Source organism: Accipiter gentilis, chromosome 4 (assembly GCF_929443795.1).
Source record: "Accipiter gentilis chromosome 4, bAccGen1.1, whole genome shotgun sequence".
Lineage (NCBI taxonomy): Eukaryota > Metazoa > Chordata > Aves > Accipitriformes > Accipitridae > Astur > Astur gentilis.
In genome coordinates, this window is record NC_064883.1 from 15,918,882 (window position 1) to 15,943,798 (window position 24,917).

Consider the following 24,917-nt stretch of genomic DNA (forward strand, 5'->3'; position numbering starts at 1 on the left):
ATCTTTGTGTATATCCCTGTGAAAAGGGTCTCTGTCTGTGGACTTCCCCAAAGTGGAATGTATATAATCACCAGCACATTCCATAGAAGGCACATAGGGAACCATTTTATGGATTTATTTTAAGTATGCTTTTGAAAATTAATCGATTTCTTCTTGATTGCATGTATTTTAAATTGTAATTGAGCACAGGGATTAAAAAACGTGTTCTCACTACAACATTCTAATAAGTGAAACAATGACATGTGGGGTGCTTAGGAGTTGTTTGCTAATAATCCAACAAGATTTTTGGTGGAATGACTCTTGGTCACATAGCTTTGTACAGAGGAGCAAAACCACTACACTGTTCTTCGCTTTACTCTCTGCCTGGCAGCCTGCCTCATCCTTTTAGGTGCTGTTCAGTGTAGAAAGTTTTCTAAATTTATATTTTGAAGGGTAAGGTTGTAAGTAGTTATAGTAGTAGAATTTATTATTTATACAGCTACCATGTGCATTTTCAATGCTAAGTCCTGATTTCTACTAAGTAAAGACCTTCTGTCACTCTAAAAATGCATTCTGAAGTATCTGCACATTTACAGAACAGCATTTTTAACCACAGCTGATGACTGCGTTCAGTTTTCATGGGAAAAAAACATTGCCTAAAAATATAGACTCACAAATATAGCATTAATTGTCATATTTTCAGGTTTCTAAAAAATTGGTGGCCTTTTAAAAACAAAAGTCATCCCATCCTACCCTACAAAATAGAAAGGAACGTACTCCTATTTAGTAACTGTGAACTGTTTCACAAAGAGAATGAAGCTTGGCCCATGTGTTTTGCGTGCCTGTCCTCTCCTGAATGGTCTGCACCTGAGAGCGGGCAGCTCTGCTGTAACCTTTCTGTAGGAGATGAAGTAGCATAGTGTCCATGTGTTTCCTGGAGAGAAAGACAGGTTATATGCCTATTCAAAAATTCCTAGAAGATGAGACTAGAGAGAAGGGACAGCTTATGTTGCCTTTTTCATTTAAGGTGCTACAGGGAACATAGGTGGTGGACTGGGTTCAGATCTTGGGCTCTTCTGTGGCAAGTCACTAAAAGCCTTAGGTATAAGGATGCTTAGATGCCTTGTCCCACCTAAATACTTGTAAAGGTATGGGGTTTAAATTCTCTTTTAGCAAGTAAAATGAGGAATAATGATATTATATTTATCTTGTAGTGTTTGGGGGAAGGGGATCTTTCCTTCTGTCTAGCTGTAAGTGTTTTGAAACAAGACAGGTTTTCAGTTTGAGATTAGACAACTCAATGTAGGACTCAAAAAGTGTCTAGGTACACATGAACTAGTTGTCAATGCTCTCACTGTAGTCATTGGAGAGCCAGTTATTTCTCTCATTGAAGCCTGGAGAGCAATTCTGCTTACTCAGGCCTGGTGAATCACACCTTCAGTTCCATTGAGTAGATGTCTTTTGTCTTCAATGGGAATACAACTGTCTACTTCACAGGTAGACAAATGCGTTGACATGCCTAAGTATGGTGTTAAACTGAATCCCAGGCAAGCCATCCCATACTTAGAAGTGGTCTTCTCATAAGGGTGGAATCAGGAGGCAATGAAGCTTGAAAAGGGCGAGACTTCCTAAAGTCATAGACCTGCTCTATCAGTAAAAAAAAAAAATTTAAAGTCCTGTGAATCCCGGTCAGACAGGCAGAGTCTGTCCCCAATCCTGTCAGGTTTAAATATTTCTGGAGGGGTCCTAAGGAGAAAAGATTTTGTCAAAGATTTTTTCCTACACAGACTCTGATGTTTTTCCTGTGTGTTCACAGTGGAGCTGCTTGTTGTTTCCCTTACAGCATTTGATTGCTTACTTCTTTTTTTTTTTTTTTCCTTAATCTCCTCATTGTGTCCTACTTGGGGAATCGTATAAAGCATGGTGTTTCAAGTATTTTAAGGGAATGGAAGGATTTTTTGGCAAGAATTGAATAGCAGGATTGAGATACTTCAGGTTTTCAGGAGTTAAAATATTGGGTAGAGAAAAAGATTATTTGATTACATATAATCACCTGCATTACAGGGAAACAAAACTGGTTTATATGTTTGTTTGTTTTCTAAAACAGAGCTACAATTGCACACGTGAGGCAGCCAATGAGGAGCTGCTCCTTGCAAATCTGTCCCTGAACCTCTGAACTGCCTTAACAATGATCTCATTAATTTAAGTACTACTCAGTGTCATATCTGCTTTTACATATCTATATTAGTGGGTAGGGGGAAGGAAAATAGTTTTATTTGTCTGACATGATTTAAAGATGAAATGTGAAGGTCTATGACCTTGCTCTGAGATAGTAGGTCTATTATAACACATACAGAGAGGGCTTTTTGGTGTGGGTTGTTGTTTTTTTTTTTTTCCCAAAAAAGAGCTTTGTTGGTTCTCTAGTATGACCAAGGCTGGTAAATGTGGAACTGTTTATAGGCTTTATTTTTGTTCATGATAAAAAACCTCTTCAGATTAATGAGTCATTGGTGCCTCAGCATCTGCTCCCAAGACTGGAGAATTTGAGAAAGAAACTGAGGAGAAATATGAGGATAAAAATAAGTAAAATGTTAAAAGCAGGAATCTTCATGATGGGGAATGGTCTACAAAGGATTTAAGAAGTGTTACAGGAACGTTCATTTAATGGAGCAAAATGACAGATAAATCACAGATACAATGAAGATAATTTTAAGTAAATGTTTTGAGAAACTAAACTGTGGGGTTTTTTGGTCTTACTAATAACTGTTGTTAAAACAGAATCTATTCAAAAGCAAGTGTCAGAATTCCTTATTTAAAACAGATATTTCTATCACAGATTAGAAACCGTACCCTCTTACATGGAGGAATATTGTGTAAACTGTATCAGTCAGGTATCACACTGTTTTATAATAGCTGGTTTTTATACCAGGTGCTGTAGGTTAACCTCCTGTAATTTGTCTCAGTTGAGTATACCACTTTTCTATAACTCTAGGAGAAATACATTATCTTTTTTTCTCATGAACATCCTGTTGCATATTGGCACAAAACAGATGCAGCCTGAGGCACAGCTCAAAAGTCACTGAGTTCCTCCTGCATTATAGCACCCAGCATATACTCTGAGGCTCTTAAAGTTATTGGAGTGTGTTGTTTATATTTCAATATGGGCATTTTTACTTATATTTTAGGATAAGATTCTCTTCTGTATAGATGTTAGTAGTAGGCTTCTCTCTGCTGGAATCTGTAGTGTAAGGAGGGTATGTAAGAAAGGCATCACAGTTAATCTAATGAGAACAGGTTTCATAGCTAATAAGTGAAGAATGTGGGTTATGGATACGATTATCTTCCTGGTTTTGCTCATGTTTTTTCTGCTAGCCCTAGCAGAGGGAGTGCTTCCAATCTGGCTACTATTTCTCTCAAAAACCTAGACAATTTGCATTCTGATCACGAGCCCAACAAAATCAGGAAACAGCGCACAGACCTCCGGTGCATTTGTTGCTCCTTTTGTCTGCAAATATACAGATAATAGATGATGTTCGGGAATATCAGTACCTGTCTAGAGTGTGTGAACTGACTGGTACTCATGGCTGGACTGTCTGTACAAATATTTCAATCCAAATGCATAGTTGGAGCCTAAGATAAGAAGTGGTAAAGGGTGGCAAGACATTTATTAGGAGAAATAGATAATCCAGCAAAGAAAGTAAGAGAAAAGAGGAAATCTGCTTGGGACCAGAGACATAAGAACATAAAAATACCTATCCAGTGTCAGCCAAAAGGTTATCTAGCCAATAAGTCTAAAAAGAGAAGAACTGGGTAACATGGAATGTATTTCTTTATTTGTGGTGCTGCTGTTATGTGGACTTCAGTGGTTACTTCTTCCATGAATCCCTCCAATACTTTTTGAACTGATGTAAACTTCTAGCATCCTGTTGCAAAGAGTTTAGCATCTTAATTGCGTGCTGTGTCAAGAAACCTTTTGTTTGTTGTATCTACTGCCTCCCAGGTCCTTCTCATCTGTCTTAGCTTTTTCTTGGGAGAGATGCTGAATAGTCATGCCCTGTTCATCCTCCCTATGGCGTACATGATTTGAGAGAACTCTGTTATATCTCTCTTTTGTCATCTTTCTAGGCTGAAGAGTTCAAAAGGTGTTCAATATTTTAATTGTCCCCACTTTCTTTCTCCATAATTTTTCCAGTTCTATTATACTCTTCTCTTTTTTTTCTTTTTTTTTTCTTTTTTTTTTCCCTCTCTCCCCCATCTCCATTTCCCCTTTGGGGAAAGGAAAACAGCATATAGTATTCAGCAACATAACACAATTCATGCAAATGCTATTAAGCACTGCTCCAACACTTCATTCAGCTATTGTAAGCCAACTCTTTGTCCCTGAGAAGTTATCCTTGTTTGTAAAATGAGGATTGTTTTTTATTTTCCTCTATACATCACTTTACATTTATCCACATTAAATGTCATCTACGTTTTTTATACCCCAGTCAGTACTGTGAGGCCCTTTTCAACTCTTGACGATTTGTGTTTCTTACTGAACGTGGTCAGAGTGAACAAGGTGTCCAGGAGTGGGCTCTTGGACAGATGTGACAGCACAGCTGAAGGCAGGACTAGAACTGAACAGGCAAGGGTGAGGGATGGTAGTTACAGCTGTAACAAACTGCAGACAGTTTGGAGAAAATCAGGCAGAGAGCTGAAGAAGTGGGACAGGCAGGTGGACAGCAGATATTGCAGACCAGCTGCATGCAGAAGTGCGAGCTACAGGTCAAAACTGTGTTATAAAGCGTGAGAGAAAATGGAGTCAATTGCAGCTCTGCAGCAGTAGAACTAATAAATGTCAGGAAGAATGATCTCAGTGTTAACTTAATGGTATAAGCTTTTATGGAGTAGCTTTCCAACTACAGGTGGTATCATTGTATGATAATGTGAAAATTTTATTTACTGTGTAAAACTGGAACTGTTTAGGATTTTAACTTTTCTGCACTGATCTATACAATCTCTGCTAATGCTACGTGCCATAGGAGATTAAAACTTAGATTTGCCATAAGTACAGTTGGTAATGGAAAAAGAAAAAATTGACAAAGATGTCTCTATTAAAATCATGCCAGTCACACATAAATCTCTTATGGATGTGCATCTCCACTGGCTATTTCCTTACCTTTGCGTATGATTCATTATAAAGCAGAACAGGAATTATACGATTGTTAAGACAGAAGTGGAAAGAAAAGAAGAACATTAGAAAAAGTCATACATTCTTATTAATATATATTATGTGCTGCAATGAAATCATTTTTACCAAAGTATAAAATTACCTAGATAATAGATCTATGAACAGTAAGAAAAGATGGAAAATATGTTGTCTGTTGAAAATTTCTGAGAGAGGGATAGGACTTGATAAAAATATTCTTTATATTGAATTGTAAGAAGTATTAAAATATTTTTTAGCAACTGAAGTTTTATTTATTTTATCAGATATTAAGTATTTATTTTATTAGATAAAATACAATGTATCAGCACATTTTATTATGAGAAATACAAAATACAATCACCATGACATACAAGCTGCTGTAAATTTTCCTTCACTTGCTCTTGAATGTATGTCTCACAGGCTGGGACTCAGTAAACCAAAAGCAGCAACTTCAGAGACACCTTAGAAACTTTTTTTCCCATACAGACTTCTTCCCCCATACATTGGGAACCAGCACTAGGGCTTCTGTGTTGCTGGCATTTTTTAATGCAATACAAAATTCCAACCTCTAGTAGACACAGCCATGGATTAACATAAACAACATTTTCCTTTTTTTTTTTTTTTTTTTTTTTTAAAGGGGTAATTTGTCCTCATAACTTTGGCTAATTTTTGCCCCCCCCCCCCCCCGTATTGCTTCATGGTGTAAATGGCCACAAACTGAATTAAAATCATAGAATGGTTTTAGCTGGAAGGGACCTTTAAAGATCATCTAGCTCCAACCCCCCTGCCATGGTTAGGGACACCTTCCACTAGACTAGGTTGCTCAAAGCCCCACCCAGCCTGACGTTGAACACTTCCAATGATGGGGCATCCACAACCCCTCTGGGCAACCTGTTCCAGTGCCTCAGCACCCTCATTGTAAAAGAATACTTCCTTATGTCTAGTCTAAATGTACCCTCTTTCAATTTGATAGAATCATAAATAATAATAAAGCTTCCTTAAAGCTAGATTATTCCCAGCTGTATACAACATGGAGTTTTACACTGTTCTCCGAAGTCTCTGGTACTAACCACCGTCAGTGACAGAATATTGGAACAGATGTTCGTCCTCTTTGCCCAGCGTGGAGTTTCCTATACTCCCAATTACAATTTTAGACCTTATTATCCGTATTTTCAGACTTCAGAAATATGTGATTTTACTTGGGTCTCCTTTAGGATTATTTTCTTTTTCTTCCCTTCTTCATTTTATCATCATTCTTCTTTCAGCATTGCAGAACGTCAATGCATTTTGAAATTAGGTTCCTATCTTTTTCTCATTCTTCTCTTTCTTGATTCCTCTATTCTCCCTGATTATGATCTCCCTTTTTTTTTCACATATAATTGTCAACCACTTTCTCCCTTTGGACTCTTCACAGTTTCTCCTCTTTGAAAATACACCTCTGTCTGTCTCACACTACCTTTTCTGCACTCTTCTCTGGTATTTTTGACTCTCTGCAGAGGTGGTTCTACACCTTATTCCACATTTCCTTGGAACAGAGGAGAAAGGAGTGAACAAAAGGGAAAAGGGAGCCAGAGAAACCTGTTCCTTTTATGTAGTTACCCTGAATCTGTGGCTCTGAGGACCTTCCAGAAATGTTGTGAATGAGATGATAAGCATCCACTCTATGTGGCTTCTTTCCTACTTTTCCTTCCCCCCACCTCCCATGGGATTTATCTTTTTTTAAATTCATTACATTCTGTACACTGCTGTTCATCAATACTACTCTTAGAATGGGAGCTTTATGCTGGAAACTGTATGAGTTTATGATATAGACTGAGACCAACTCTTGACACTCACTGACAAACAAACAGTGTTTCTGCAACATAATTGGAATACTTTAAAAAAATGTTTTCAGAAGGCAGTGCTTAGCAATTGTATTTTGAGGAACAGTATAGTTTATGGAGGAAATCAAGTGCTGCCTGGCAGTGGAATTTTAAAGGAATTTACCTTGGAAAAATTAAGAATTCTAGTAGTTTCGTGGGTAAAAATCTATGTTTTGTATAGGTTAAAAGTTAAAAGATGACAGAATTAGAGACAAAAATTTGTTCTTTCTGTGCTATATGAGAATATTGAAAATAAAGCTTTCCCAGAGAGTATATCCAAATGGTCATAATATAGTTAAATTCTGTATGTATTTTCATGCAGATGGCCTGAGGAATATTCTTGATGCAAGGCCATCATTGTGCTAAATTTAAAATCTCTGCTCTGAAAGTGTAGCTGTATTAAAACAGTTCAAAGTATATGTTATCAAACACACTTAATATAAGCAAATATACATGTTTTTCTCCAGTCACTTTCAAAAATGGTCGAAGTATTTCGGCTGAAATTTTATAAAAATTGCAGTCAGAAATTTCCTGATGTAGAATTTTTTAGCTCAAGTCATTGAAGCTTGACACTGCATCATTAAAATAAAGTAGAAATAAATATAATAAATGTAAATAGTAATATAAGAAGTATAAATAGAATGTGGTAGAAAGTGTGACAAACTTACAAATGTAGCAATAAGCTCTTGTCCCAACTGTAGACCCTTAACACCAGAATATTAATTTGTTTCTTAAATTTAAAGATACTCCTGTTTTATTGTCATGACCTTTTATTAGCAGCCTATAGCTGGTCTATTGTTATGCACGTTCCAACAGAGTGTGCATACTGCAATGAAGTATAGATGCTCTTCAGGTGTAGAATAAAGTAGTTAATATTTCCGTATTTAGATACAGGACAATTTTTCAGTGACATGCCTTGTAATTGCTTAATCAGAAAGGTTATATAAAATAGTTTTAGCAGTAGGGGGGTTTCTGATTAAGTGATAATGGAGCAAACCCATATCACAGACTATTTTGATCATTTTGCCTTGATTACCAAATATTAGCCTGAACTTTTCCAAGAAACATATCCAAGTTTCTAAGTCTGATATTTATCCACAGTATAGAAACGCTGTAAGAAATGGCGGTATTAGCCTTCCCATACTGACTTGCCAATTTGTTTCATCCCTGTTTAAGAAGATCGTTTTACTCACTTATCAGAAAATTGACCAATACTTGAGGGTGTGGAACACTGCCAGCATAAAAGGTGTTTAGGCTCTTGGAAGTACAGTTTTGTTTTGTTGTTCCTACATCCATAGACAGTGTACATTTTGACATTCTGTAATCCAATAGAAGGATTAGATAGGTCAGCCTTTAATCATGATTGATGTTTTATTTATATTGTATTTTCAAACACAAAGTTGTTTAAGAGTTTAACTATGCACTTTGAAGCATATGCAAAAACACTTTCCTGTAAAATAATCTATTCCTATTCCAACAAAACCAGTGTTGTAAAGAAAAGTGCTACTGTATAGCACTTTTTTTTCTTACTGAAACAGACTTCATCTTTATTTCGGTCATCTCTTATTAAATGTGGGAACAAGTGTAAATTATCAGCTCCTCTAGGAGAGGGAGAAAATAGACATAACAGAAGCCCGTGATTCAGTTTCTTACGGTTTCAATGCTGCAAAATTGTCATTAAATATATATTTGTTTACCAATCTAAAATTTACTTACACCATTGTGAAAGAAATTAGAATGGCCATGAGAGTATTTTATTAATCTTCTAAATGGACTCTTCTACTATTTGCTGCTGTCTTGATAAGCAGATAAGCTTCACCTGTTTGAAAGAGGAATGCAAGTGGAAGATATGAATTTAGAGATTTTTTTTTAATATTAGAAAAGTTAGAATATTTACTGTAAGACTGGTCTTGCTTATGGAAATTTTAGTATAATTTGTCTTGATTTCTTTACATTTAACTTTGTTTTGTATGTATAAGAAAAGTTGTAATACAATATTCTGTTCAATAAAAAATATAGTGCATTTGAGTAAAAACATGCAATCTAATCTATTTCATGGCTGGTAAAGGGAGTTAGTAAGTCCTTTTGAAAACGAAGAATAATATTATTTGTATCTACATCTATCTTTGTACTGGAAAAGCTGTCAGGTAGGTTGTCTTTCTATCCTTAAAAACAGAGATATAGTCAACTAGAGAAAGGAGAACAGGCTCACAAGACTCCATTTTTTGGCCTAATAGAATCTTATAAGGTATAATACAATGACAAGAAATACATCTACCATCAAAACTTCACCTGATAAATGTACTTAATCTTCTGTCATATAATTCTACAAGGTTTTGATTTATAGATCAAAATTTTCTAGTAAACCTTGAATGCACTGACAATGCTGGGTTTTGTTTGGCTGAACTCAAAATGCATGAATTTGACACAATATATTCTGAATTACTCTAAAATATATCTATTTTATCTTTGTGCAAGTCAAAGAGTTTATTATATACAGTGCTAATAAGTCAATTTAAAGCAGGCTTTTCAATAAAGGAAAAGAAAAGATGCTTCATTTGGGGTAAAAATAACTGAATTGCAAGAGGAAGGGCTCTCAAAGGAGCATATGCAAAGGCTTGTTGATCTTACTCATTAATAGGATCAAAAGCAATGACAAAGTATTTTTCTGAATACTTACATCAGGCTTTGGTTTGGTTTTTTTTCATTATTCATAATCCCTGTGTAGAAAGTAGCTGGAAAATAGCTGCATCCAGATTTTCCAAAGGGACCCAATAGGAATTCAGGACTTTTTTCACATTTGTTTGGAAATGAAAGGACTCTACATTTCTTTGTATACATTGGTATAAATAGAGCAGTTGATCCCAGGTCAGCATGTCAGTGTGCTACCTAATCTGCAGGCATAGAAGGCACATGCATCACATCACTTCCACTCACAGACTTGGAGTCTGGAAGCTGAATCTGGTCTGAGCCCTTCTGGCTGTTGGAGCTCTTTTGAGAATATGCCATTTATCCCAGAGCAGGTTCTCAACATTTGTTTCCAAACGGTTTCAGATTTTCTGTGAAAAAACCCTTTGGAAATGCCTGTAACTTTTTTATCAGAAATGTGTCACTTTCTTATTATTCTTCTGTTCCCCACTCCGTGCAGGCTGCCAGGTTGGACATCCTCACACACCTCTGGTACTGCACCAGGAATTGCTGGCTCTCACGCCAGCAGGTTTCTGGGAATGGCCAGTACTGTAGTACCCCTTCTCCCTTTGTGACTTTAAGAGCCATTAAGTCAACTTTAAGAGCCTCTAAGCAGACTTTTATGTGTAATTTGGAATAAGTACCAAGGGTAGGATTTGTACTTTTGCTGACATGTTTGACAGTCATCTACATCTGTGTTTCACTCTCCTCCACTTCTAGCTCATGCAAACTCAGTCATTTTCAAGTTCCAAGCACACTGTGCTGTGTCTGTGTCAGAGAACAGTTTATACAAGCGGATGAACTGTGTTCATATCTGATTCCTAAGTGTGAATAATGAATTCTAATTCAGTGTCTTTTTTTTTTTTCAGTTTAGCTTCTTGTTTTGTTACAGAATAATAATTACTCATGAGAGTTCAACAAAACTGCACATACTTATTTGAAATAGTACTGCTGCTGTCATGATTGTATTTAACAGTATGCAATAAATCTGGTAAAACAGAAGTGCAGTCTTTATGTATTTAAGAAGAAAAAAGTGTAATCTCTGCCTGCTGTCATGTTAAACTAAGCAATTTACTAGCATTATATCCGGTTTTATTTTTCTGTAGAATCTGTTAATGAACTTCAAGATGCAGGTTCCATCACCCATTTAAAATGTGTCTATGAGTTAATTACCTGGTAATACAGCTCTCCTACTGCAAAATATCTACAGACTGTTAGATCTGGAATTTTTATTTTCTGTGAATATCTCATCTGTCATCATGAACAATAAGCATTTACCTTTACCTTTAGCTAACTTAAGGCAAGCTACATTTTGGTCTTGGCTCTTCTTCACGATGGGAGTGCCCTGCTTGCACATTCTAGTACTCTGCGGGATAGAGGTTTTAACCATGAATCAGAAATCGTATAGTAGGTGTAAGACAAGAAATCGATACATTTTTCTGAGGCATGTCACTGGTTAAGTGACAAAAAATATTCTGATAGTCACTGAAAAAGAAAAGTCAAAGGTACATTTGAACCTGTCAGTTCAACACATTCCTGTTATCCCTTTAGGGGATATCATACAACTTGACACCAACATTTAAGCTTTGAAAATTATGAGCTCATCTATTTCAAATGGGATGTCACATGTTCCCAAGCCTTTGCCATTACTTATAATGGAAGACAGGATGATCACTTTTGTCACATATTGATAGTGAATAAGATCTTTCTTTTTTCTTTTCTTTTTTTCTTGTTTCAGAATGAAGAACAAATTTTGGTATTTTGAATTTGGCACTTCGGAAACTTTCTCAGCCACCTGTAAGAAGCTGCATGAATCTGTAGAAATAGAAGTAAGAAACTAATTGTTGCCTTTATCCTTGAAATGTCACTAGTTTGGCTGAAATGCAGGGAGCAAGGGTGCAGAGTGCCTGAATCCAACAAGGCAAAGCAGTGCACATCCTTTCGACCCTCTATTCCAAAATATTATTTTTATCGTGTCTATTTGTAGTGTAGCCCTGCACACTAGAACAAAGTTCAGTTTGATGATTAGTGAAGTCTTAATACAGTAGACGAGGTCAGGGGTGAAATATAACATTAGAAATCAATAGGGAGTGTGACTAGGTCAGATGGAAAAATGAAAGACTGTTGGAGGGAGTGAGAGCTGCTGCAGGATTAAAATAAAAAAAAAAAAAATCTTATTATTTCTAGGTCCCAAGTTTTTATAACCTTTAAAACTCAATTCCTTAAATTTGTACTTACTTTCCTGAATAAAGGTTAAAGAATATATATTTTTTGGAATCATTCCCCTTCATTAAATAGCTTTTCTCTCTGCACAAGGGGTCATCTTTCCATTATACGTTGAACATTAACTGAAAAGACACAGGATAGTTACAGAAAAAATAGGAATTTAAAATAATGTGCCACTGCTACTTTGATGGCTGATAGAATAAGTGGCTACATTACATAAACTGTTTGGGGGGGCTGATATTCATAAATAAGTAAATGAAAGATGTGAAATGACTGAAGGTACAAACCTGAGAATTTAAGTTAAATAATGAAATCATTTCTCAAGAGGATTATAGTGCTTTTTCTTTCCAATAGTAATGAGAAACCGCACGTATCCATGAAGTATTTGTATAGTAGCATGAGGCACTTGGAAAGGTGTGGTGAGAGCTGTGAGAGTCTGGTCAAAGCCTCCTGAAAGACAATGTCTGAGATGATCTGAAGGGACTATGGATCTGGTGGTAGAACAGTAGCAAAGAATACTGAGACTGAAACTGTAAGACCTGTGGTGCCAGACTTGCCTGTTATGCTCTTATGTTTCTTTTAAAAGTGGAAACATGTTCCACATGTTAGATTAAAAAATAAATTAAAAAAAAAAAAAAACCAAGCAAACAACAGAAAGAAAAAACCCCAAAGCCCCCTTGCTTTCCAAGATGGTGCTTCACACAAATGTGTTTAAGTACATGTACCCTGAAAAATATTTGATTAGTTATTGGAAGAAATGCTTACCTGGTTTGATTTGATTTGAATTTACTGGAAGTTAAATGTACCTTTTGATTAAATACAAATTGAAGAGCACGCTTTCCCAATAAAATATTTCTATCTGGCAAAAATCTTACATAGTCTCATACATATTAAGATGTGATTTTAAACCATCTAACTGTAACCACTGAAAGGGTGATGAAAGGTTAACATCCCAAAGCAAACAAGTGTTCATAAAAGTTTGTGATGCTGCTGATACCAGTTGTATGCTTGTTACCAATTCATATCAATATCACTGTTATTACCAATAAAGTATTACTTTGCCAGTATGAGACATGTTTGTTAATATTCACTTCATCTATCCTGGTCATTATCATTAGTCCTGCAATTAGGAACAAAAAACATAGGGGAAATAGTTTCCAAAATGTTTGCACACAGTGTTAGGAGGTAATTATTTACAGATTTATTTACAACATTTAAATGAACAATGCTTGCCAATATGCTTGTATCTAATGTTTCTTGTTTGAGCATTATAAACACTTGGGAGTAGCACTGTTTTCATCTGATTTTTAACGTGCTGCCCCTTGCTTGGGGATGTTGCTCTAAGTGAGAGCATGATGTATGATACTACATTTCACTCCGAATAAAATGCACAAAGAATATGTTTGCTCTACAGCCAAATTTTGAATGAACAAAGCCCATGAAGATTAAGGATCTGTATCTGTGAGCTGGGAGACAGCAATCAAACATTCTGTGGGCAAATATTTATTCAACCCTATATTTGATTTCTAACCTAATTAAGCTTGGCTTACCTGATATACTTTCATGTTTCCTATGGTCTGTGTATTTTCTTGTGTGCAAGATGCAGAACAAAGTTTGGACACTAAATTCTTATGTTCTCCAGAATGAGATGTAGTTTTATTTCCAAATTGGAATCCAAGAAGTTGAGGAGAGAAATATAGGTTCTAAAGGGAAAAAAACCCAGGGCAAAATTAAGGATTTATTTTTAAAAATAATGTGTCAGTAAATGAGGCTAAAGATTTTACAGTTTAGAGCACTTACACTTTATTTCCACTTCAGAAAAAAAGAAAGGTGTATGAAGGGTTTTTAATGAGAGTATGCATAGGTGCAGTGTAAGTGGGGATGGTATGGTCCATACCTGCAACGCTGTAAAAGCATCATGGGACCAGGGGAAACTTCCTATGCTACCTGGTATTAATGGGTGGGGGAGAGGAGTTTAAACGATCACATAGTCTTGCATGATATCACACTCAGTTACACAGCAAAGCCTTAATCTCAGCTGTTTTCAGGCATGGATATGTATGTTCTCAACTTAGAGATGACCTGAAAATATTTGATATAATGAATGAAGTGTAAAAGATAATGCCCCAAAAGGGACTGAGGCCTGGAAAGAAGGCAAAAAAAAGAACTAGAAGCACTAGTGTTTATTTCTAATCTAGGAAGGCATGCTCTGCATTTTAAGAGCATGCTTTTATTTTTAGCAGCATCATTGCATTGTTTGAAATTAAAAAAAAAAAACAACAGGCATAACACATCTGTGTTTTGTTGTTGTAGCATATGAATGTGTTAGGACAACACAGAGCTACCTGTAGTGCAAACTTCTTGTCTGTGTATGAACAAAAGAAATCCTCCTTTACTAATTCAGAAAGTTCCGCGTCACTGTGGGATTCTGAGGCCTAGTCAAATAATTGTCTTAGTGTACTACCTGCTGTGTTCAATATTGAGTGAAAATGGAAGCCAGACCCTGCGCCATCCTATTTCACAATTCTTCTTTTATTTAAATAATTCCAGTCAGTTTGGGGGACGCCAGACCTTTATAAATTAACAGCAGGGAAATACCAAAGGTGTCAGATTGCATATTTATCATCTTTCTCGTGTAATACTTAAATATGTATTAAGAAGTGACTGACATAAATTAGGCAGATTTCAGAAGCCACAGGCCGTGGCTTGTAGAGGACCCCCTTCTGCTTGACATTTCATCCTTGTCAAAGATCAAATTATTTTAATTTAGGCTGCAAATTATAAGAAATGAAGACTTCTTTGTGGGAATTCCCTGTGGTAATCTGACTTTTGTTGTTACTGCTGCTTGTCAGTGTGCAAAAGATATAATATGCATGCAAATAAGGTTAAAAAATATGTACTATCTAATTATCCAGCCAGTACATTCCACTTGAAGACAGTGGGAGGCCTGACACACAGTATGTGTTTGATTCATTGAGGCCTGCAGGGTATTTACACAAGATTACTTTTAATTATGAAATTAATATCTGTTTATCTAGAATGTATAGCAGTAAGTGAGCATACACATGAGCAGAATTTTTAGTAAAATAAATCATCTTAATATTTAATACATATAAAATATAGGGGGAACCACAAATTTGCTTCCAAAATAACAGTGAAGACCCATGCCTTTTTTTGTGTAAGGAAAGTGTGATTTAAAAGTTACACTTTCAATTACAGTAGTTGCCACAACTGCCAACTCACTTCCAGATATATCTTTTGACTTCAAAGTTTTCCCTATATGAATATAATCCACAGGTTCAAAATTTAATTCTTGAAGAGCAAATACAAAATGGAAATCTTAATGTTGAAATTGTTCTCTTTCCAGATTTACACTCTTCGAAGAATTAAGCAGATGCAGAGTTTGCATTATAATACAGTTCTGTTTTGTGATCTCAGAAGGTTTCAGGGTAAACAAATAATTATGCACAGTTTATTTTGAGTTTTACTTTGCTTTTCTTCTTCAAAGCTCTGATAAAGGTTTAGGCAGAGAGGAAAAAGTGCCAGTGACCCACAGAGCAGCAAGCTGCAAGATGTCACTGAACTATTGGTGAAGCGTGGTTAATTATTTTTCCAGTTTTCTTCCTGATTATTGTCTATTGGAATTACAAAATAAGACCCTTAATCAGTTTTAAATGCATGACTGGACCCCCTACTGGCTTGCAGAGCATTGCAGGAATAGGATCTAATGTTTAAAAAATACGCTGCTATACACTGTGAGGTGCATGTGACTTGCCAGGATTATCTATACACTCTAGCTACGTTGTGAGGAATTAATCTAATCTACCTCTAGCCAAGGTACAAGTATATGAATCCTGGGAACTTTGCCTGGTTCAGTGAACTAGTAAGAGCTGGATGCTTTGCGTTCCACCTGCAGGTTCAACTGTAGTAATTTGAAGTTCAGTCTTTTTTTCTTCTCTGGAGGTTCTTCAGTCTTTTGCTGTGTTTTACATGGAGTATGAACTTCCTCTGATCCTAAAACAGTGTGGGTAGGGAGGAGGACTGAGCCTGACTAAATTGCAGTCAGCGAAGGCTAGGTGTGTCCTGTCAAGCTAGGTGCATCTCATCCAATGTGTGTCAGGTGAACTGTGTTTGCAAGTGTTGTAGGCTTCTGCCACCTGAGAATATGCTGCAGTTTGTTGCTGAACAGGCTGATAAGTCAAGGTCCCTGAACCATACTCCTGAAGTGAAAATTATGGTCCCTTTGTAAGTTATAATTTGAAGCCAGATTTAGCAAAGGAATGTACATCTCTAAAATGCCTTAATGTCCAGTTTTGCTACAGGAAGCAGGAGAAATACACAGTAGTGGCACAAGATGCCCTACGGTAACGATTCCGTCACTGAAGGGACTGTCCCACAGAGTAAGGTTTCTTCTGTGTGTCCAGTAAGTCTTGGAAGGCTTTTGGAGCACTGATACCTCTTCTTTAGCTCCATGTCCTATCTTTTCCTTCGGCAATGATGCATATTACAGAGAACTGGCTGATGGAGGTTCTGGGATAAGAAATTATGTAGCGTAATGCATCAGCATTTTGCTCTACCCAGGCTTAGTAATGTTATGTCCCAGTAGGAGTTATTAGTCGGGCATACACTAATGTGCCAGTTTTGCCTTTGGATTGAAACTAATATCTGTGTGGTGTTCCGTGCTCTTGGGGCCTGCTTAGACCCTTTTCCATGAAGCTGTGTATACGCTGTATGCAGGGACTTTTATATTTGGTTTCATGCGGAAGGGACTTAGGTGTTACAATGACAAGTATCATTGCAAAATCATAAGACAGACAATTTAGCTGGAACAGGCAACAAAAAACCTCCAGTTATTGCTATAGAAATTTTTGTAGTATAGACATTTTTCTGCTAGTAGCTGTAGTGAAGTTACAAATACATTTCACTTGGGTCAATGAATAGGTATCAGATAACAAGACTCTACCAAATGGTCCCACACTTAAGCAATCAAGAGCTGAATGGGAATCATGTTTTGCTTTCTGAATGAGGATCTGTTCCTATCTCATATCTCCTTTCCCAATATAAGTATGTATCTTAGGTGTAAACATTGAATAAACCATTAACAGTGTTAAGAATGATGAACTGTTGAAGGAAAATATCTGATAGGTAGAACATTCTGATTTTTCTTTCTCTTTTATTGCTTTCACTCTTACTTTTTTTTTTTCCCCTTTCCTTTTTCTGCTTGCTAATCAGTGTGACGGAATTCAGCTAGACTTAATCAATATTTCTCTGGAAGGAATTGCCATTCTGAACATCCCAAGCATGCATGGTGGATCGAATCTTTGGGGAGAGACAAAGAAAAGACGTAGCCACCGTCGGACAGAAAAGAAGAGGTCAGATAAAAGAACCACTGTCACAGATGCCAAGGAATTGAAGTTTGTATGCCAAGGTAAGCTTACAGGTTAATATAGGCTATCTGGCTCCATACAGTCAACTCAGTTGTATAATTGCCTTTGTATTGCCTCTTGTCAAGAAAAAGGATAGACAGTTCTTAGCTATTTCTTTTCTTGTTCATTTAGCTTTTCTGGTGGGGAAGACCGGAGCAAAGGCATAAACAAAGACATGCTGACAATTATAGTCTATATACTTGCAAACCTGCCTCAGATGTTACCTGTTAAGCAGACTAAGCACACCATGTGGCACTGTTTGCTACTACAATATTCACTATAGAAGCACCTGGAGGTTTTGGAGTCAGAAAATGCTTACTGAGCATTTATAATGCTTCTTAAAGTCAGTGTGCATAAAACTTGAGGATAATCATGCCCTGTTTCTAACAAACCTTGGCCAGAGGCTGTGGAAAATTACTTCAGAGTAAGAAGAGCAAGCTGGCTATACATTTTGTGTTACTATACTGTGATGCTGTATGCAATCTTTGAATGCATATGCTGTGGCTTGCTTGCGTGGGCATGATCCATCCTTTCAGGGCTCATATTCTTTCCTGGTGATTAGACGCATTTGCTCCATAAATTTTATTATTGATCATAACTCTTGACAAAACCTACATTAAATGGTAATCTCTGTTCTACTTTGTAGAATCTGGATACTATGCATAGCAACACATTGCTGCGTATCACAAGTTCTAGTGATTATAAAATGTTGTTCTGTTCACACCAAGGGATGAACAGACCAGACTTTGAAAATATTTGGGGTTTTTTTCTCTCTTTATCCTATGGAAAAGAATATCACTTATTTCAGAGTGTCTTCCTGCTTCTCCTCCTTATTCAGACTGAATAAAGATCAGGACTTGAACTGTCTGCTGTTATTATGATCCTTTTACTAGTTTTGGATATCCTGGTTTTTACATTTTATCAGCAATAATTTTTAAGTCACTAGTTATATCTTAATATGTGTTGTAGTTTTAATCCAGCTAATTTATGTGGATGACAAAACTTTAGGAATAAAGTAGTTTTCTATGGCTTGGAGGTTGCGATAGGTACTAGGGCTCAAAATTTCTGTGTATTTTAGCATTTGGTATAGTTCTCAGTATGTCAAAGTAACTTGCCAATATACTCTGTCAGCTGAAGTCTTTACCAGCTGTTAAGCTTCTGCATACACTGTGATTTCTGTATTATATCTTGATGTTCAAGAGATGGAGGCAGGCTATTCGATAATGGACTCACCAACATTTTTCTTTTTGTATTGCTTTTGAACATAGGGAAACAGGACATTTCAGTCTTGATAGTGTGAAACAAGATGTTATATCCTCTTTAATTATTGAAGTTATGTATGTATTTGATACATACGTTAACAGCGATTTCGAACTATTTTTGGTGTACCAGAAGGGCATTGCTACGCTCCATTTCCATTTTCCTGGACAGGAGAAAATAGAATAAAAATATTAAAAACTGAACAGAAGATCTTACATTATCTGTCGAATTGTTCATAATTAAGACTTTAAGCACCTTATTTCATAAAACCTAGTCTCATGACTTAGTTTCTAATCACTTTATATGCACTGTGGATGGAAGTAGCTTCAACCAAAAGGCAAATTCAAAGCAGAGATTGACTTCTCAACATCAGAAGCTAGAGCACCTCTATCTTGTCACTGAGTACAGGGATAGTATTATTGGTTGCATCTACAGTAGCATTTTAGTGCTTAACAGGAGTACGCTTCTTGGATTTCGGAGTTGTCCATGCTTATTGCATTCCATTTTGCAACACTGAGCAGTCTTGAGTATGCACACTGGATTCCTTTTACATGGCAAGGGCAAGGCGCATGCTCTGACTGCAAGTGGGTGTTCAGTCCATGGAACCAGGTTAAAACAACTGGGAGCTAAACTCCAAAATGGACACAGTGTGAACATTTGAGAACCAACTGATTTGCTGTATGGATCCACTTCTGTTTTATACTGCAAAGAACAGTCACTTAATTCTGCTAGCTAAACTCAGGTTAGAATGTGCTGCTTCATCTCAGTGTTCAAGATTATTGCTGAATAATGGAATTCAATCAATTTTATGTCTAGGCTTCTCAAATAGTTTTGATAAATATAAGTCTACCTACTGTGGAAATAACTGACTGCCTGGCACTTCTAAAGCACTGTGATTCCTTCACTAGCTCTGTACAAGCAAATCCGAGAGCCTGATATTGTCTAGCTGATTGTTTTCTTAGGCACATTTGGATTGTACTTTTTAGTTCAAAGAAAACATTTTACAAAATGCTAATGCCTGGTGCAGAAATAGGTATTGCTGTATTGATAACCATGGTAAATACATACCTGCTTGTTAACTTCTGTTTGTGCATTTACTTACTCAGAATAAATATCCTTTCAGTTCATTTTCTGTCCAAATAAAGCATCCAGTCACTTGACAACTGAACACAGCACTTTCTAAGAGACAGTAATCAAATATCCTCATGTTTTCATATGGATATATATACCAGGTTTTGGCGTGGGGTTTGGGGTTTTTTTAAATCTAGTCCTCTTGTATGGGACTTCTGAGAGGCATGCCCATTTAGTTTTAGTGTTTTTCAATTGCAGTGCAACTCTAGGGTTTTTTAACTTCATATCAATCTGTATTCTTGTTGTCTCTCTGCTTTTATGGTTTTATAACTTGACCGTAAATACAAGACTTGAAGTTTTTAGTATTCAAAGTCTGAGCCCTTAAATGGGGTATTTGCATGGACTAGTAAAAGCTGTCTCCTCACGCTGGGTAGTTTGTTGCCCCTGAGCGTGTTGCATTGCTCCCCTCACAACAGCCCCAGGAGAACTTTGCGAACTTCCAAACAAGAAACTTCTGTGAGGTCCTGCTGCTGTCCTCCCCCTGCTCTTTTGTGTATCACCTAACATGAGCCATGTATGTGCAACATAATCATTGCTGCAGGAAAAAGGGTCAAAGTTCTGCCAAATCTTTTTTCTTTCTTACATATCTGTATGATTCAGGGACGGTATAGTCCTCTAAGCCTACTCCCCTCTTTTTTTTCCCTTATTTGCAGTTGTCACCTGTTGATTCACAAAGGTTTGTATTTTCTTTGCCCTTCCCATTATCCACCTCTGCATACTCAATAGCCAGACCACAGTTTGGACTTTTAAGTAATCAAATGGACATCTGCTTGGAAAACAATCTGATTATATGCACATAGTCTGCAAAACAATATATTGAAATGCAGTGATTTAAAATGTGCGCTATTTAAATACATTCCCTGCTTATCTCATTAGGAGTTGTGCCTGTATGCTAAAGAGCAAAATTTGGCACTGATAACATATAGGTGTGTGTCTGTGTGTGTATCATATTTCTGTCTAACTAGTAACTGTCTTTAATATTTTCATATAAAGCATATATGAAAATATATTTGTCTGATTAACTTATTGGAAAGAAAACCTTATTTAGCTGTAATGTACTTAATATTATCCTAATCTTTGTTGATGGAAAAAATACTACAGTTTTCATTTCAGCTCCTGTGCAGAAGTCTTTTAACAAATGTTATTAGGGTAAAAATCTGATATATTTATTTCTAATTTAATTTCATTTGAATTTCTAATTTATCATTATAATTTCTATTGTACGAAATCAATGTATTAGGAAAAAATACAACTACAGATATATGTGACAATTCGTGAAAGTAGATGATTTAATTAGAATTTTGACTTTTTGAATCTGACACTTGCAACGTTTCCATTTTGTTGTTTTGTTTTAAAATCTTCTAGTATGTACATATCTATGATACATCTATCCACAATCAATTTTTTTTTAAGTACAGATTTTAGATATGGCTGTGAACTATCCCGCAACATTATTTGGACAGGATTTTTGTTTGGATATACACAGATATTGATAAATGCCAAAAATCAGTGCTTTAAAAAGATGAACATACTGCATAGAAACTGAAGTATGAGTTGAGAAACATAAATGTAAATAACTGAGCTACTTGTTTGAAAATTACATCCAAAACATAAGTTGAATCATGGCAACAGTTCTTAGATGAAATGTACATACCACTTATGTTAAGTGTTAAACAGCAAAATTTTCTTCCTCACAGAGATACTAAATAAAATTTTCAAACCTTTTGTGACAAGAAGGAAATAATTCTTTTGAAAATCACTCCAGTAAACTTTTTGCTAACTGGAGTAGGATTCCTTTGGGGTAGATATTTTTATGCTCTGATTTGCTTTCACTGCTGAAGTTCAGTTAGAGCCCTGTCCTGAAATGGAATCTCTTTTAGTCTCTTAAGACTTTATTGCAAACATACACGTAATTTGTTTTTGCACAAGTAGTTCCAGTCACCTCAACAGACCCATTCCTGAAGACAATGTGTATGAAGGGTGAAACCTTTAGACTGTAAATATTTCAGTGCCATACTTTCTTTCTATTTATTTTGTACATTGCCAGGCACGCTGATACTTAACCAAGCACTTACCAAGTTGATCTGTGCAGCTTGTCAAGAGCTGCAGTGAGCTATTACTCAGCAACATGCCAGACTACCTGACTAATTCAAGACAATGTGTATTCACGTCACAGCACCTAGGCATAAACCAAGCTTACCAATATGATTCAATAACTCCGTCTGGAAATCTCTGTTAATAACTGCATAATGACTTTCTGAATGGAAATGCAGCAGTTTGGGAAATAGAATAATATGTATACAGACAGTTCACTACAGTTAAAAGCAGGGGACATGCAGAGACTGTGAAGGCCTTAAAACACTTTAAAATATCGATACATACTAAGAGAGGAGAAAATACCTTTCTTACTAGGAATCAAATTACACTCTACAGGGGAGGGGGAGAATCTTATCCCAAGCTTCCCCATAGCCAGGGGGTTCCTGACAAGAGTTCTCTAAACAACTTATAAACTTTGTGGGCTAGCAGACTAATTTATTTTATGGAGGTCTTTCATAAACTGCACCTTGGCCAGGTGACTTCTCCTTGCTGTTTCTGATTCTCTAAATTTAAAATCTTGATACATTATGAATTTTGAGATCTCTAAATATGAATTAATTTTATAAGTTGAAAAAGTTAGAAACTGTGTTCTATATACAGAGTACGGATAATATGTACACTGCATATACACAGTGTATATTCAGTATTGGTAAACTTCAGGTTACTTATGACATGGTACAAGGCATGTACAATGAACTCTATAATAATATTTTCATTAAATGCTATGGATAATGTAATGGCTACATAAGGTAATTGCCGTTATTTTGTATCTTGTTTAGACAGTTTGGGGCAACATAGCCATTAAGACAGTACCACAGAGAAAAATAACTAATTATAGCTATTTCATAGCTGGACTATGTTAAGACATTGAACATATAGGAACAATGTTGTTAGAGCATCGAAGTAAAATCATTTAATTGCTGCCTCGACAATCCTAACCAGGTATTTTTGTGCACATACATATATAGTTTGATGAAATCAAGTAGTAGTGGTATAATCAAGTTCTACCAATTTAGTAATCAATGTTGTAGGTTATTTGTGTTACTTCAGAGAAAGAAAGAAAAAGGTAAATAATATCACAGCTGTTTAAGAACTTGAGGTAATACATGTGGTATTCAGAATTCAAGAAAGCAGAAATACATGTAACTAATGAAAACCAATGACTAAATCAGTTAAACATCAAAGGAAATAATAATTACACACTATTCTGAGCTAGTCTCAAACTCACTAGAATAGGTAACGAGGATGTATAAACGCCTTCTTGCATTTGAGAGAGCTTGCAAACCATTTATGGTCCTTTCTCAGGAACTGTCTGCACAAATGGAGGTATATATCTCTATCCAAAACAAAGATCCAAGCAGGGCATGTATGTTGGAAATACCTCACTGGGTAATATACATAAACGTTTATATTTCTGTGAAAAAATAACAGAAAAAGAACACTGAACCTGAGAAAAGAGGAAGCACCAAACACAGTAATAGAAAATCTGTTGATGCATTTCTTAGAAAAAGTGAAGGACAGCTTTCTCAGCCAAATTCTGACTATAAAACTGTTAGATAAGCAAAGAGACTGCCTTCTGTTCAAGTCTTCCTACATTTAAAGGAAAAAGACCTTTTGTCTGTAATGGTAAGGAAGAAGTATGGAGAACAGAAATCTAACAGTGGTGTTCTTTTCCTAATGAAAACAGCCCAAGAAGACCTGCAACTTGTCTAACGCACAGATCAGAAAAAGTAAGAAACCAAGTTTCCTTAAGAAGCAGTAAAACAAGTTAAATTTAAAGGGGTTATGGCAGATCATGTCTCTCAGTTCCCCAAAAAAAGTAAAAAGGAAGGAGGATCCTTATGCATGCTTGTCTGCCTATTTAAATAGGACTAATCACTGATGATACATGTCAAAGCATTAAGTGTATGAAGTTCAGAAAAGTTCCATTATTATTTCAATGTAAACTACTATAAAACTTATATCGAATTTATTTCTAGGTTGTAAATTTAGGAAACATACATATGATGAGTTAAGGTGTTACATGAACCTAAAATGCTTTGACTGTTTCACTCACAAATCCACTTCATTTAGTTATATACCAGAATTTCTTTGCTTGGAAAATAATGCAAAATTATCCTTGTATGAAATTTTAATTTTGTTCCTAAATTTTGTTTAATTGCTCTGAAAATAGCAGCATTTTTCATGGGTTTTGGCACTTTATTTTCTGTCCTGGATTGAAACTAAGAAGGCAGAGAAATCCCCTAAATAAATAGCAAAGTTACCTCTTCTAATCCAGATATATCTTCAAAGTTTAAACACTAGAAGAAAATTCCTAAATTTATTCAAACGATTTTTTTCTTCCTGTCCAAGCATGCACCATAGCTATTCTGAACATCTTGAAGCATAAATTGAAGCCTTAACCTAAACTTCACATATTTCAGTGTGGAATTTCTTGTTACAGTTATGTGAGTGTGTGTTGTTGAAATGTAAATGAAACCCTTGTGAGGCCTGTTAAATTTACGGTGACATTAACTTCAGTGGCTAAAAATCAACCCTATGGCTAGTAGATAGAGTCACCTCAAGAAAAGTGTTTATCCCGTACTCAAATAAGGGTCTAAGGTAGGCAGAATAAAATGCTTGCTGGAGGTGATTCTCTCCCCATTTATTGAAGGTGGAGCCCAACTAATAGGCCAGGTTAGACACCTCACTTCCAGCTGACTAGGTGGTGAGATGAATTTCTGTATGTGCTACCTGTGGCAACAGCTCATTAAATACATGAACACAGTCCTCGGAGCAGGAATGGGAACCAGGTACTGCTCTGCCAGATAAGCCTTGTTGAGATGAACCGTGCTCTCTTCTACAGATCTGGTGCTGATGTGTCCCACATCTTTCAAGAACACTGTAGTCCCTAATCTCCTGAGCAGAAAGGACCATGGCAGAAGATCCGTCTTTCCAGTGTGTGCAGACCCTGCTTGGAGTATAGCTTCCCGATGTTGGGGACTCTAGCAAGGGAACATCTGTTTAGGGGGGTTATAGTACAAGCAGTATTGGGAAATAGGGTAGCATTCGGTGGAGCTA

General features: G+C 36.2%; 1 protein-coding gene across 8 annotated transcripts in view; it reads left to right on the forward strand.

Annotated features, from left to right (window-relative positions):
• DGKB (diacylglycerol kinase beta) overlaps nt 1-24,917 on the forward strand; it is a 370,440-nt gene that overhangs the window by 273,386 nt on the left and 72,137 nt on the right. For all 8 annotated transcript variants that reach the window (XM_049798232.1, XM_049798231.1, XM_049798230.1 and 5 more), the window contains 2 exons: nt 11,456-11,546; nt 17,176-17,371. In XM_049798232.1, coding sequence (XP_049654189.1) covers nt 11,456-11,546; nt 17,176-17,371 — 287 coding nt within the window. The remainder of the gene's footprint in view (nt 1-11,455; nt 11,547-17,175; nt 17,372-24,917) is intronic.